Here is a 15,567-nt window from a genome sequence, read left to right as displayed (position 1 = left end):
AGTTTTATTGGGACATAAATTACTTGAGGTTCGGCCATTTTGTGAACACTTTTAGAACCGTGATTAGCCATTTTATTCTGAATTATAATCACAAAGATTTTTGCTGAGGTTCTAACCAAATGTATAATTTATTTATAGTGGTTTCTGCATTTTAAATATATTTAGTTCTCATAACCCGACAGCTCGTACCTTTTGTATTTTACTTTAGCTGATGAAAGGCAAAATTAGCAGCAGGCAGAATAATGACTACTCATTATCAATTTGTGTCTACTCATGACCCCCAACAGACTCATCACAGAATTTCTCAGGATCATGGATTCACCAGGCTGGAACACAATTTCCTGTTAATTAATTAGGAGGTTGGACTTTTGACAAATTGGCAGGAAAACAAAATAAAAGCTCTGAATAAGGACAACTTGTTATTCCTTTGGGATAGCAGCAATAATGTGGTTTAGTGTAGTGTTTGGCATCCTATATGGTCATGTAAGCTTTGCTGCAGTTTACCAATGGGGTCCACAGTCTGTGAAGCAGCCTCAGATGCCACAGCTTCCTTCAGCAGCTATTCCTCTTACTAGTGGTACTAAGCCAGTGGTCAGCATTGATAAATGTAGAGTGGATAATGTTTTCAGGGTTCCTTGTGGAGAACCTAGCATAGATGCTGCTCACTGTGCTGCAATAAACTGCTGTTTTGATGGACACAACTGCTACTATGGGAACACTGGTAAGTTGGTTTAGGCAATCTTCTGATACTGTGGCTGAATCCTGTTGCTTGAGGTATTCCTGAATTCTGTTGATGGCTGTTTTTTTTTTTTTTCTTGTCCCTAGTGACTGTCCAGTGCACAGTAGATGGCCAGTTTGTACTGGTGGTGGCCAGGGATACAACACTGCCCAGACTGAGCCTGGATTCAATCAGCCTATTGGGAGGAAGTAATGGCTCCTGCAGTGCTGTGGATTATACTGCAAGCTTTGCTATTTACCAGTTTCCTGTGACTGCTTGTGGCACAATAGCAGTGGTTTGTATTGGAGCATTTCAGTTTCAGGTAGCTGGGTCTTGTACATGTGGGGAATATGCCATGATTGTGTATCCACTTGTCTCCTTCCTCCAGGTGCTAGGTGACTATGTGGTCTATGAGAACAAAATGTCCTCCTCCTATGAAGTTGGACTAGGACCACTTGGAGCAATCACAAGAGACAGCCATTTTGAGTGAGTAGAACCACCTGCTTCTTGGCAATTATTTGTTTGTGGATGGAGGCTTTGGTAGCAGTCTCCTGAGGGGTTGTTGTCAATATATAATTTGAGCAATGCAGCAGTGCTCTTAAGACCAAGCCCATTGAATTACATTTGTTGAATCAGGTGTGCTTCTGCTTGTTTGGATTGGTCTAGTTCCAAATTCTTAAACGTGTACTATCCACAAAGAAGAGTGGAACAAGTGTCTGGATTATTTTATTTATTTTCACCTAGAACATGCACCCTGAACAGATCAGGCATCTCATTGTCCCTTGTAAATGAAATGGTACACTACTGGTCTGTGGGTTATTGCTAACCTCTTGTTTCTATTTTCAAGGCTTTACTTCCAGTGCAGGTATTCTACTACAGCTGTTGAGGCATTGTCTGTTCAGCTTTCTTCCAATGATCCTCCTCTACCTGTAGTTGCTTCTGGACCCCTCAGAGTAGAATTAAGACTGGGCAATGGTCAATGTACTGTCAAGGGCTGTCCACTAGGTAAGGCTCCTGTGTATTGGCATGGATGTATTTTACTTTTCTCTGGTTTCTCCAATAACCTTCTTTCTCAACAGAACAAGTAGCCTATACCTCATACTACAGTGATGCTGACTACCCTGTGACTAAGGTTCTGAGGGAGCCTGTGTTTGTGGAAGTGCGCATGTTGGGGAGAACTGATCCCAATATTGCCCTGATCTTGGGACACTGCTGGGCAACATCTTCCCCTGACCCCTTCAGCCATCCTCAGTGGGATCTTCTGGTAGATGGGTGAGTTGTACTGCTACTTTGTGTAGTGCTCTAGTACAGGCTGATACTGACTTGTGTCCTCTTTAGGTGCCCCTACCAGGGTGATCGTTACCTGACCATGCCAATTCCAGTTGATGGGTCACCTGGTCTCCAGTTCCCTAGCCATTACAAGCGCTTTGTCCTCAAGATGTTCACGTTTGTGGATCCTGCATCTATGGCACCTCTGCAACAGACGGTAACACTTTTGGATTATTCAAATTGTACAGGGAAATGAGGTGTCCTTTACTGAGTGGTTTGCTCTTTTTCAGGTGTATATCCACTGCAGCACATCTGTATGTCAGCCAACTGCTGCTCAATCTTGTGTGCCGAGCTGTACCAGACAAAGTAAGTTGAACACATTATTTTTAGGAATGTATTTGTTTTTCTGTCTGGCATGACTAAATGAATTTCATGTGAACATTTCCTCCACCCCAACAGGGAGAGATGTGTCTGCAGCAGAAAGGACTTCTCGAGTTACTGTAGTAGTGTCCAGTGGAGAAGTGTGTTATGTTAAGCCCAGATCTGTCCCCTCAACTTAAGTGAAGTGCCATGCCTCATGAAATAAAGAGCTTGATTTTGAGTGCTGTGTGAAGATTTATTTCTAGCAACTGAATATTTAATTGGAATTATGTGGCTGGTGTGAATGGTACATGCTCCATATACTGATTCCCACAGAGGGTGGGAGGTTTACCAGGTGGGTGTCATGTAATCTTCCCTGCAACCAAAATGTTAGTACATGCACTACTGCTTGTCATGATGCATCATGACTAACAATTATTTGGCTGAAGTGCTGGTTAAAGTGGTACTCTGCTATCCTCAATCCCAGTTAGAAATGTATGACTGGGGGGTGGGGTTGTCACATGACCCAGCAGGATATGGCCACTTGAAACATTTTTCTGCTCATAAACATTTTACAATAATACTTTGTTTCTCCATTAGATAACTTGACTTACTTTTGAAACATGTTGGACTCCCAAAATGATAAAAACCCTCCAATCTTTGCATCAACTTGCCACAAAGAACCAAGAAAAAAAAAAACGCAGGCACCCTGCGAACCAGCTGCTAAAATTAGCAGCCATGCAAATATCACCTTCGCCTAACACAGATTTGACATCCTTGCTGAGCTTAAATCTGTCGGCTCAAGGCTGGACATCTTAGATGGGCGATTGAACACCATTGTTACATCAATCTCATCTGTGAAGGTACTATCACCAGCCTGACTCAATGAGTCCAACAAACAAAGTAGGCTTGACGAAAATTCTGAAAACAGAATTTTGGCTGGTGAGGACGCTAATCACCAACAAACCGCGTTGCTCATATCCTTGGAGTTGACCATTGGTCAGCTCCAAGCTAAGATTGATGACTTGGAAAATAGAGGCCGTGAAAGAATCTAAAAGTCATTGTCTACCCCAGAAAGCTGAGGGGTCCATACCATTTACTCAGTATCTTCAAAAAATGCTTCCTATCTGGGTTGGTCTCCTGCATGATTTTCACCTCCTTGATATAGAGCGTGCTCATCGCTCTCTTGCTCCGGCATCAGGTTTCCCACAAAGGAGCATTCTCTTATGTTTTCTGTGGTATCTGGATAGGGAGGTTGTTCTGAGGGCAGCGGTTAAGAAACATGACGGTGTCTTTTCAAGGCTCACGACTTCGTTTATGGAGTGCATGTTCTCTTGGAAGGCCCTACTGCTTAATTGTGATAATCTTTTATGTTTAATTTGGTGATTAGTCAGATTTGATTCTATTGCTCCGTCAGTTGGCGGACGGGGCTTGGAGGGAGGGTAAAGGGATGTTCCTGTTGTCCTGTTATACTTTGTTTTATTACGTATTTGTTAGATTTCTTTCTGCACAATACAATTGTTTTGCATACCATAATCTTTATATAATTTCTAGATTGTACTTATGATGAGTGATACATTAAAATTGGTTACACTGAATGTAAAGGGTATTGTTGTAAAAAGGAAAAAAATCTTAACATCTCTAAAAAAAGAGTTATCGATAGGGCTACTTCAAGAAACACATCTTACTGACAGTGAACATGTAAAACTTAAACGTGATTGCTGAAATGCAATTGCACATTAATGTGTCCATTCGAAGTCAAAATCTTAATGAGTTGACCTATGCAAGGGCTGAGCTATTAGTGCATAATTATGCACAAGTCACCTGTAATAGCCACATAGTCCAAGAAATACTCGCACTTCTGTGGGTAATGTAGGAGTTGGACAATTGTGTACACGCTGACTGTGCTCTAAGTCCACTGCTAGGCCATCTTTAGAAACAATATGTGCCATGTACCAAACTATAGGTTTACATAACAGACATTTCTTGGGATTAAGCTTTAAACCTGCTTCTTGTATCCTGCTGAGAATGTCTGTGGATAAATTGGATAAATTATCTGCAAAATCTTTCCAGATACAAATGATATCATCTAAGTAAACCACACATGTCCTCCAATGGAGGCCTCTTCGTACAAGCTCCATCAATATTTGGAATGTGACAGGGCTGTTCTTTAGTCCCACCTCAATCACTGCAACATGACGACCATGTCAGTGCATCCCCTGACCATGATGCATAAGGCTTTAGTTTATTGTACGAGCCGAAACTCGATGGAGCCTCGTGGGCGCCGGAGTTACACTCGCTCTGGATCCATAATTTTTGGAATCATTAATTGTATCCTGTGAAACTACATGCCATGGGTTCGTGCACCGATTCAGGGTTTAAATACTAATCACTATCTGGTCCTGATGTGGAAAAATACTGAGTGTTTATTCCTGAAATCTATACCATAGTTACACTGTTTCTCTGACAATTACACTGTGTCTGCCCCATTATAAGTGCAGTGAATTATTCTGAGATTATTCTCTGAATTATTTCGAGAATATTCTCAGAATTATTCTGAGATTTGTTTCAGGATTATTCAGAGAATATTCTCAGAAATCTGACATTGTTCTCTGAATTTATTAATTTTTTTTAAATGCCGTGGCCCTCAAACTCCATCGTATAAAACATAGATCACAGTCCTTGAATTTAATGGCTAAATCTCAAATGGCTCAGAATCTTTGTACAAAGTGCACTATGAAAGACCTGAAATATTGGATCCTGCACTCAAAGTGTGAACAATATGCCTAAAAAACTGCAAAGTCAGATTTAGGAATATGTTGTTCAATGCTAGATAGAAAATGCATTATTTTTATTGTAGACACATGATATTCTGAGTTTTATTGGGACATAAATTACTTGAGGTTCGGCCATTTTGTGAACACTTTTAGAACCGTGATTAGCCATTTTATTCTGAATTATAATCACAAAGATTTTTGCTGAGGTTCTAACCAAATGTATAATTTATTTATAGTGGTTTCTGCATTTTAAATATATTTAGTTCTCATAACCCGACAGCTCGTACCTTTTGTATTTTACTTTAGCTGATGAAAGGCAAAATTAGCAGCAGGCAGAATAATGACTACTCATTATCAATTTGTGTCTACTCATGACCCCCAACAGACTCATCACAGAATTTCTCAGGATCATGGATTCACCAGGCTGGAACACAATTTCCTGTTAATTAATTAGGAGGTTGGACTTTTGACAAATTGGCAGGAAAACAAAATAAAAGCTCTGAATAAGGACAACTTGTTATTCCTTTGGGATAGCAGCAATAATGTGGTTTAGTGTAGTGTTTGGCATCCTATATGGTCATGTAAGCTTTGCTGCAGTTTACCAATGGGGTCCACAGTCTGTGAAGCAGCCTCAGATGCCACAGCTTCCTTCAGCAGCTATTCCTCTTACTAGTGGTACTAAGCCAGTGGTCAGCATTGATAAATGTAGAGTGGATAATGTTTTCAGGGTTCCTTGTGGAGAACCTAGCATAGATGCTGCTCACTGTGCTGCAATAAACTGCTGTTTTGATGGACACAACTGCTACTATGGGAACACTGGTAAGTTGGTTTAGGCAATCTTCTGATACTGTGGCTGAATCCTGTTGCTTGAGGTATTCCTGAATTCTGTTGATGGCTGTTTTTTTTTTTTTTTTCTTGTCCCTAGTGACTGTCCAGTGCACAGTAGATGGCCAGTTTGTACTGGTGGTGGCCAGGGATACAACACTGCCCAGACTGAGCCTGGATTCAATCAGCCTATTGGGAGGAAGTAATGGCTCCTGCAGTGCTGTGGATTATACTGCAAGCTTTGCTATTTACCAGTTTCCTGTGACTGCTTGTGGCACAATAGCAGTGGTTTGTATTGGAGCATTTCAGTTTCAGGTAGCTGGGTCTTGTACATGTGGGGAATATGCCATGATTGTGTATCCACTTGTCTCCTTCCTCCAGGTGCTAGGTGACTATGTGGTCTATGAGAACAAAATGTCCTCCTCCTATGAAGTTGGACTAGGACCACTTGGAGCAATCACAAGAGACAGCCATTTTGAGTGAGTAGAACCACCTGCTTCTTGGCAATTATTTGTTTGTGGATGGAGGCTTTGGTAGCAGTCTCCTGAGGGGTTGTTGTCAATATATAATTTGAGCAATGCAGCAGTGCTCTTAAGACCAAGCCCATTGAATTACATTTGTTGAATCAGGTGTGCTTCTGCTTGTTTGGATTGGTCTAGTTCCAAATTCTTAAACGTGTACTATCCACAAAGAAGAGTGGAACAAGTGTCTGGATTATTTTATTTATTTTCACCTAGAACATGCACCCTGAACAGATCAGGCATCTCATTGTCCCTTGTAAATGAAATGGTACACTACTGGTCTGTGGGTTATTGCTAACCTCTTGTTTCTATTTTCAAGGCTTAACTTCCAGTGCAGGTATTCTACTACAGCTGTTGAGGCATTGTCTGTTCAGCTTTCTTCCAATGATCCTCCTCTACCTGTAGTTGCTTCTGGACCCCTCAGAGTAGAATTAAGACTGGGCAATGGTCAATGTACTGTCAAGGGCTGTCCACTAGGTAAGGCTCCTGTGTATTGGCATGGATGTATTTTACTTTTCTCTGGTTTCTCCAATAACCTTCTTTCTCAACAGAACAAGTAGCCTATACCTCATACTACAGTGATGCTGACTACCCTGTGACTAAGGTTCTGAGGGAGCCTGTGTTTGTGGAAGTGCGCATGTTGGGGAGAACTGATCCCAATATTGCCCTGATCTTGGGACACTGCTGGGCAACATCTTCCCCTGACCCCTTCAGCCATCCTCAGTGGGATCTTCTGGTAGATGGGTGAGTTGTACTGCTACTTTGTGTAGTGCTCTAGTACAGGCTGATACTGACTTGTGTCCTCTTTAGGTGCCCCTACCAGGGTGATCGTTACCTGACCATGCCAATTCCAGTTGATGGGTCACCTGGTCTCCAGTTCCCTAGCCATTACAAGCGCTTTGTCCTCAAGATGTTCACGTTTGTGGATCCTGCATCTATGGCACCTCTGCAACAGACGGTAACACTTTTGGATTATTCAAATTGTACAGGGAAATGAGGTGTCCTTTACTGAGTGGTTTGCTCTTTTTCAGGTGTATATCCACTGCAGCACATCTGTATGTCAGCCAACTGCTGCTCAATCTTGTGTGCCGAGCTGTACCAGACAAAGTAAGTTGAACACATTATTTTTAGGAATGTATTTGTTTTTCTGTCTGGCATGACTAAATGAATTTCATGTGAACATTTCCTCCACCCCAACAGGGAGAGATGTGTCTGCAGCAGAAAGGACTTCTCGAGTTACTGTAGTAGTGTCCAGTGGAGAAGTGTGTTATGTTAAGCCCAGATCTGTCCCCTCAACTTAAGTGAAGTGCCATGCCTCATGAAATAAAGAGCTTGATTTTGAGTGCTGTGTGAAGATTTATTTCTAGCAACTGAATATTTAATTGGAATTATGTGGCTGGTGTGAATGGTACATGCTCCATATACTGATTCCCACAGAGGGTGGGAGGTTTACCAGGTGGGTGTCATGTAATCTTCCCTGCAACCAAAATGTTAGTACATGCACTACTGCTTGTCATGATGCATCATGACTAACAATTATTTGGCTGAAGTGCTGGTTAAAGTGGTACTCTGCTATCCTCAATCCCAGTTAGAAATGTATGACTGGGGGGGGGGGGGGGGGTTGTCACATGACCCAGCAGGATATGGCCACTTGAAACATTTTTCTGCTCATAAACATTTTACAATAATACTTTGTTTCTCCATTAGATAACTTGACTTACTTTTGAAACATGTTGGACTCCCAAAATGATAAAAACCCTCCAATCTTTGCATCAACTTGCCCACAAAGAACCAAGAAAAAAAAAAAACGCAGGCACCCTGCGAACCAGCTGCTAAAATTAGCAGCCATGCAAATATCACCTCGCCTAACACAGATTTGATCCTTGCTGAGCTTAAATCTGTCGGCTCAAGGCTGGACATCTTAGATGGGCGATTGAACACCATTGTTACATCAATCTCATCTGTGGAAGGTACTATCACCAGCCTGACTCAATGAGTCCAACAAACAAAGTAGGCTTGACGAAAATTCTGAAAACAGAATTTTGGCTGGTGAGGACGCTAATCACCAACAAACCGCGTTGCTCATATCCTTGGAGTTGACCATTGGTCAGCTCCAAGCTAAGATTGATGACTTGGAAAATAGAGGCCGGTGAAAGAATCTAAAAGTCATTGTCTACCCCAGAAAGCTGAGGGGTCCATACCATTTACTCAGTATCTTCAAAAAATGCTTCCTATCTGGGTTGGTCTCCTGCATGATTTTCACCTCCTTGATATAGAGCGTGCTCATCGCTCTCTTGCTCCGGCATCAGGTTTCCCACAAAGGAGCATTCTCTTATGTTTTCTGTGGTATCTGGATAGGGAGGTTGTTCTGAGGGCAGCGGTTAAGAAACATGAGGTGTCTTTTCAAGGCTCACGACTTCGTTTATGGAGTGCATGTTCTCTTGGAAGGCCCTACTGGCTTAATTGTGATAATCTTTTATGTTTAATTTTGGTGATTAGTCAGATTTGATTCTATTGCTCCGTCAGTTGGGGACGGGGCTTGGAGGGAGGGTAAAGGGATGTTCCTGTTGTCTGTTATACTTTGTTTTATTACGTATTTGTTAGATTTCTTTCTGCACAATACAATTGTTTTGCATACCATAATCTTTATATAATTTCTAGATTGTACTTATGATGAGTGATACATTAAAATTGGTTACACTGAATGTAAAGGGTATTGTTGTAAAAAGGAAAAAAATCTTAACATCTCTAAAAAAAGAGTTATCGATAGGGCTACTTCAAGAAACACATCTTACTGACAGTGAACATGTAAAACTTAAACGTGATTGCTGAAATGCAATTGCACATTAATGTGTCCATTCGAAGTCAAAATCTTAATGAGTTGACCTATGCAAGGGCTGAGCTATTAGTGCATAATTATGCACAAGTCACCTGTAATAGCCACATAGTCCAAGAAATACTCGCACTTCTGTGGGTAATGTAGGAGTTGGACAATTGTGTACACGCTGACTGTGCTCTAAGTCCACTGCTAGGCCATCTTTAGAAACAATATGTGCCATGTACCAAACTATAGGTTTACATAACAGACATTTCTTGGGATTAAGCTTTAAACCTGCTTCTTGTATCCTGCTGAGAATGTCTGTGGATAAATTGGATAAATTATCTGCAAAATCTTTCCAGATACAAATGATATCATCTAAGTAAACCACACATGTCCTCCAATGGAGGCCTCTTCGTACAAGCTCCATCAATATTTGGAATGTGACAGGGCTGTTCTTTAGTCCCACCTCAATCACTGCAACATGACGACCATGTCAGTGCATCCCCTGACCATGATGCATAAGGCTTTAGTTTATTGTACGAGCCGAAACTCGATGGAGCCTCGTGGGCGCCGGAGTTACACTCGCTCTGGATCCATAATTTTTGGAATCATTAATTGTATCCTGTGAAACTACATGCCATGGGTTCGTGCACCGATTCAGGGTTTAAATACTAATCACTATCTGGTCCTGATGTGGAAAAATACTGAGTGTTTATTCCTGAAATCTATACCATAGTTACACTGTTTCTCTGACAATTACACTGTGTCTGCCCCATTATAAGTGCAGTGAATTATTCTGAGATTATTCTCTGAATTATTTCGAGAATATTCTCAGAATTATTCTGAGATTTGTTTCAGGATTATTCAGAGAATATTCTCAGAAATCTGACATTGTTCTCTGAATTTATTAATTTTTTTTAAATGCCGTGGCCCTCAAACTCCATCGTATAAAACATAGATCACAGTCCTTGAATTTAATGGCTAAATCTCAAATGGCTCAGAATCTTTGTACAAAGTGCACTATGAAAGACCTGAAATATTGGATCCTGCACTCAAAGTGTGAACAATATGCCTAAAAAACTGCAAAGTCAGATTTAGGAATATGTTGTTCAATGCTAGATAGAAAATGCATTATTTTTATTGTAGACACATGATATTCTGAGTTTTATTGGGACATAAATTACTTGAGGTTCGGCCATTTTGTGAACACTTTTAGAACCGTGATTAGCCATTTTATTCTGAATTATAATCACAAAGATTTTTGCTGAGGTTCTAACCAAATGTATAATTTATTTATAGTGGTTTCTGCATTTTAAATATATTTAGTTCTCATAACCCGACAGCTCGTACCTTTTGTATTTTACTTTAGCTGATGAAAGGCAAAATTAGCAGCAGGCAGAATAATGACTACTCATTATCAATTTGTGTCTACTCATGACCCCCAACAGACTCATCACAGAATTTCTCAGGATCATGGATTCACCAGGCTGGAACACAATTTCCTGTTAATTAATTAGGAGGTTGGACTTTTGACAAATTGGCAGGAAAACAAAATAAAAGCTCTGAATAAGGACAACTTGTTATTCCTTTGGGATAGCAGCAATAATGTGGTTTAGTGTAGTGTTTGGCATCCTATATGGTCATGTAAGCTTTGCTGCAGTTTACCAATGGGGTCCACAGTCTGTGAAGCAGCCTCAGATGCCACAGCTTCCTTCAGCAGCTATTCCTCTTACTAGTGGTACTAAGCCAGTGGTCAGCATTGATAAATGTAGAGTGGATAATGTTTTCAGGGTTCCTTGTGGAGAACCTAGCATAGATGCTGCTCACTGTGCTGCAATAAACTGCTGTTTTGATGGACACAACTGCTACTATGGGAACACTGGTAAGTTGGTTTAGGCAATCTTCTGATACTGTGGCTGAATCCTGTTGCTTGAGGTATTCCTGAATTCTGTTGATGGCTGTTTTTTTTTTTTTTCTTGTCCCTAGTGACTGTCCAGTGCACAGTAGATGGCCAGTTTGTACTGGTGGTGGCCAGGGATACAACACTGCCCAGACTGAGCCTGGATTCAATCAGCCTATTGGGAGGAAGTAATGGCTCCTGCAGTGCTGTGGATTATACTGCAAGCTTTGCTATTTACCAGTTTCCTGTGACTGCTTGTGGCACAATAGCAGTGGTTTGTATTGGAGCATTTCAGTTTCAGGTAGCTGGGTCTTGTACATGTGGGGAATATGCCATGATTGTGTATCCACTTGTCTCCTTCCTCCAGGTGCTAGGTGACTATGTGGTCTATGAGAACAAAATGTCCTCCTCCTATGAAGTTGGACTAGGACCACTTGGAGCAATCACAAGAGACAGCCATTTTGAGTGAGTAGAACCACCTGCTTCTTGGCAATTATTTGTTTGTGGATGGAGGCTTTGGTAGCAGTCTCCTGAGGGGTTGTTGTCAATATATAATTTGAGCAATGCAGCAGTGCTCTTAAGACCAAGCCCATTGAATTACATTTGTTGAATCAGGTGTGCTTCTGCTTGTTTGGATTGGTCTAGTTCCAAATTCTTAAACGTGTACTATCCACAAAGAAGAGTGGAACAAGTGTCTGGATTATTTTATTTATTTTCACCTAGAACATGCACCCTGAACAGATCAGGCATCTCATTGTCCCTTGTAAATGAAATGGTACACTACTGGTCTGTGGGTTATTGCTAACCTCTTGTTTCTATTTTCAAGGCTTTACTTCCAGTGCAGGTATTCTACTACAGCTGTTGAGGCATTGTCTGTTCAGCTTTCTTCCAATGATCCTCCTCTACCTGTAGTTGCTTCTGGACCCCTCAGAGTAGAATTAAGACTGGGCAATGGTCAATGTACTGTCAAGGGCTGTCCACTAGGTAAGGCTCCTGTGTATTGGCATGGATGTATTTTACTTTTCTCTGGTTTCTCCAATAACCTTCTTTCTCAACAGAACAAGTAGCCTATACCTCATACTACAGTGATGCTGACTACCCTGTGACTAAGGTTCTGAGGGAGCCTGTGTTTGTGGAAGTGCGCATGTTGGGGAGAACTGATCCCAATATTGCCCTGATCTTGGGACACTGCTGGGCAACATCTTCCCCTGACCCCTTCAGCCATCCTCAGTGGGATCTTCTGGTAGATGGGTGAGTTGTACTGCTACTTTGTGTAGTGCTCTAGTACAGGCTGATACTGACTTGTGTCCTCTTTAGGTGCCCCTACCAGGGTGATCGTTACCTGACCATGCCAATTCCAGTTGATGGGTCACCTGGTCTCCAGTTCCCTAGCCATTACAAGCGCTTTGTCCTCAAGATGTTCACGTTTGTGGATCCTGCATCTATGGCACCTCTGCAACAGACGGTAACACTTTTGGATTATTCAAATTGTACAGGGAAATGAGGTGTCCTTTACTGAGTGGTTTGCTCTTTTTCAGGTGTATATCCACTGCAGCACATCTGTATGTCAGCCAACTGCTGCTCAATCTTGTGTGCCGAGCTGTACCAGACAAAGTAAGTTGAACACATTATTTTTAGGAATGTATTTGTTTTTCTGTCTGGCATGACTAAATGAATTTCATGTGAACATTTCCTCCACCCCAACAGGGAGAGATGTGTCTGCAGCAGAAAGGACTTCTCGAGTTACTGTAGTAGTGTCCAGTGGAGAAGTGTGTTATGTTAAGCCCAGATCTGTCCCCTCAACTTAAGTGAAGTGCCATGCCTCATGAAATAAAGAGCTTGATTTTGAGTGCTGTGTGAAGATTTATTTCTAGCAACTGAATATTTAATTGGAATTATGTGGCTGGTGTGAATGGTACATGCTCCATATACTGATTCCCACAGAGGGTGGGAGGTTTACCAGGTGGGTGTCATGTAATCTTCCCTGCAACCAAAATGTTAGTACATGCACTACTGCTTGTCATGATGCATCATGACTAACAATTATTTGGCTGAAGTGCTGGTTAAAGTGGTACTCTGCTATCCTCAATCCCAGTTAGAAATGTATGACTGGGGGGGGGGGGGGGTTGTCACATGACCCAGCAGGATATGGCCACTTGAAACATTTTTCTGCTCATAAACATTTTACAATAATACTTTGTTTCTCCATTAGATAACTTGACTTACTTTTGAAACATGTTGGACTCCCAAAATGATAAAAACCCTCCAATCTTTGCATCAACTTGCCCACAAAGAACCAAGAAAAAAAAAAAACGCAGGCACCCTGCGAACCAGCTGCTAAAATTAGCAGCCATGCAAATATCACCTCGCCTAACACAGATTTGATCCTTGCTGAGCTTAAATCTGTCGGCTCAAGGCTGGACATCTTAGATGGGCGATTGAACACCATTGTTACATCAATCTCATCTGTGGAAGGTACTATCACCAGCCTGACTCAATGAGTCCAACAAACAAAGTAGGCTTGACGAAAATTCTGAAAACAGAATTTTGGCTGGTGAGGACGCTAATCACCAACAAACCGCGTTGCTCATATCCTTGGAGTTGACCATTGGTCAGCTCCAAGCTAAGATTGATGACTTGGAAAATAGAGGCCGGTGAAAGAATCTAAAAGTCATTGTCTACCCCAGAAAGCTGAGGGGTCCATACCATTTACTCAGTATCTTCAAAAAATGCTTCCTATCTGGGTTGGTCTCCTGCATGATTTTCACCTCCTTGATATAGAGCGTGCTCATCGCTCTCTTGCTCCGGCATCAGGTTTCCCACAAAGGAGCATTCTCTTATGTTTTCTGTGGTATCTGGATAGGGAGGTTGTTCTGAGGGCAGCGGTTAAGAAACATGAGGTGTCTTTTCAAGGCTCACGACTTCGTTTATGGAGTGCATGTTCTCTTGGAAGGCCCTACTGGCTTAATTGTGATAATCTTTTATGTTTAATTTTGGTGATTAGTCAGATTTGATTCTATTGCTCCGTCAGTTGGGGACGGGGCTTGGAGGGAGGGTAAAGGGATGTTCCTGTTGTCTGTTATACTTTGTTTTATTACGTATTTGTTAGATTTCTTTCTGCACAATACAATTGTTTTGCATACCATAATCTTTATATAATTTCTAGATTGTACTTATGATGAGTGATACATTAAAATTGGTTACACTGAATGTAAAGGGTATTGTTGTAAAAAGGAAAAAAATCTTAACATCTCTAAAAAAAGAGTTATCGATAGGGCTACTTCAAGAAACACATCTTACTGACAGTGAACATGTAAAACTTAAACGTGATTGCTGAAATGCAATTGCACATTAATGTGTCCATTCGAAGTCAAAATCTTAATGAGTTGACCTATGCAAGGGCTGAGCTATTAGTGCATAATTATGCACAAGTCACCTGTAATAGCCACATAGTCCAAGAAATACTCGCACTTCTGTGGGTAATGTAGGAGTTGGACAATTGTGTACACGCTGACTGTGCTCTAAGTCCACTGCTAGGCCATCTTTAGAAACAATATGTGCCATGTACCAAACTATAGGTTTACATAACAGACATTTCTTGGGATTAAGCTTTAAACCTGCTTCTTGTATCCTGCTGAGAATGTCTGTGGATAAATTGGATAAATTATCTGCAAAATCTTTCCAGATACAAATGATATCATCTAAGTAAACCACACATGTCCTCCAATGGAGGCCTCTTCGTACAAGCTCCATCAATATTTGGAATGTGACAGGGCTGTTCTTTAGTCCCACCTCAATCACTGCAACATGACGACCATGTCAGTGCATCCCCTGACCATGATGCATAAGGCTTTAGTTTATTGTACGAGCCGAAACTCGATGGAGCCTCGTGGGCGCCGGAGTTACACTCGCTCTGGATCCATAATTTTTGGAATCATTAATTGTATCCTGTGAAACTACATGCCATGGGTTCGTGCACCGATTCAGGGTTTAAATACTAATCACTATCTGGTCCTGATGTGGAAAAATACTGAGTGTTTATTCCTGAAATCTATACCATAGTTACACTGTTTCTCTGACAATTACACTGTGTCTGCCCCATTATAAGTGCAGTGAATTATTCTGAGATTATTCTCTGAATTATTTCGAGAATATTCTCAGAATTATTCTGAGATTTGTTTCAGGATTATTCAGAGAATATTCTCAGAAATCTGACATTGTTCTCTGAATTTATTAATTTTTTTTAAATGCCGTGGCCCTCAAACTCCATCGTATAAAACATAGATCACAGTCCTTGAATTTAATGGCTAAATCTCAAATGGCTCAGAATCTTTGTACAAAGTGCACTATGAAAGACCTGAAATATTGGATCCTGC

The 15,567-nt window shown here is 41.2% G+C and overlaps 3 protein-coding genes across 3 annotated transcripts; all 3 read left to right on the top strand.

The window, feature by feature from the left end:
• The first annotated feature begins 413 nt into the window (after window positions 1-413).
• LOC136710575 (zona pellucida sperm-binding protein 4-like) lies at window positions 414-2,588 on the top strand. The gene is made up of 8 exons (XM_066686213.1): window positions 414-721; window positions 826-1,013; window positions 1,107-1,204; window positions 1,566-1,723; window positions 1,798-1,990; window positions 2,057-2,204; window positions 2,278-2,353; window positions 2,447-2,588. Exons 1-8 carry the CDS (start codon window positions 445-447, stop codon window positions 2,545-2,547), a joined length of 1,239 nt encoding a protein of 412 aa, XP_066542310.1. The 5' UTR covers window positions 414-444; the 3' UTR covers window positions 2,548-2,588.
• Window positions 2,589-5,635: 3,047 nt separating this feature from the next.
• LOC136710585 (zona pellucida sperm-binding protein 4-like) lies at window positions 5,636-7,812 on the top strand. The gene is made up of 8 exons (XM_066686234.1): window positions 5,636-5,943; window positions 6,050-6,237; window positions 6,331-6,428; window positions 6,790-6,947; window positions 7,022-7,214; window positions 7,281-7,428; window positions 7,502-7,577; window positions 7,671-7,812. Exons 1-8 carry the CDS (start codon window positions 5,667-5,669, stop codon window positions 7,769-7,771), a joined length of 1,239 nt encoding a protein of 412 aa, XP_066542331.1. The 5' UTR covers window positions 5,636-5,666; the 3' UTR covers window positions 7,772-7,812.
• A 3,053-nt stretch (window positions 7,813-10,865) lies between these two features.
• LOC136710574 (zona pellucida sperm-binding protein 4-like) lies at window positions 10,866-13,040 on the top strand. The gene is made up of 8 exons (XM_066686212.1): window positions 10,866-11,173; window positions 11,278-11,465; window positions 11,559-11,656; window positions 12,018-12,175; window positions 12,250-12,442; window positions 12,509-12,656; window positions 12,730-12,805; window positions 12,899-13,040. The coding sequence occupies exons 1-8, from the start codon at window positions 10,897-10,899 to the stop codon at window positions 12,997-12,999; spliced, it is 1,239 nt and encodes a 412-aa protein (XP_066542309.1). The 5' UTR covers window positions 10,866-10,896; the 3' UTR covers window positions 13,000-13,040.
• Window positions 13,041-15,567: the final 2,527 nt, after the last annotated feature.

Source organism: Hoplias malabaricus, chromosome 12 (assembly GCF_029633855.1).
Source record: "Hoplias malabaricus isolate fHopMal1 chromosome 12, fHopMal1.hap1, whole genome shotgun sequence".
NCBI classification, from domain to species: Eukaryota; Metazoa; Chordata; class Actinopteri; order Characiformes; family Erythrinidae; genus Hoplias; species Hoplias malabaricus.
Note: the sequence above shows the minus strand (reverse complement) of the source record. Positions and strands in the feature narration are given on the sequence as shown.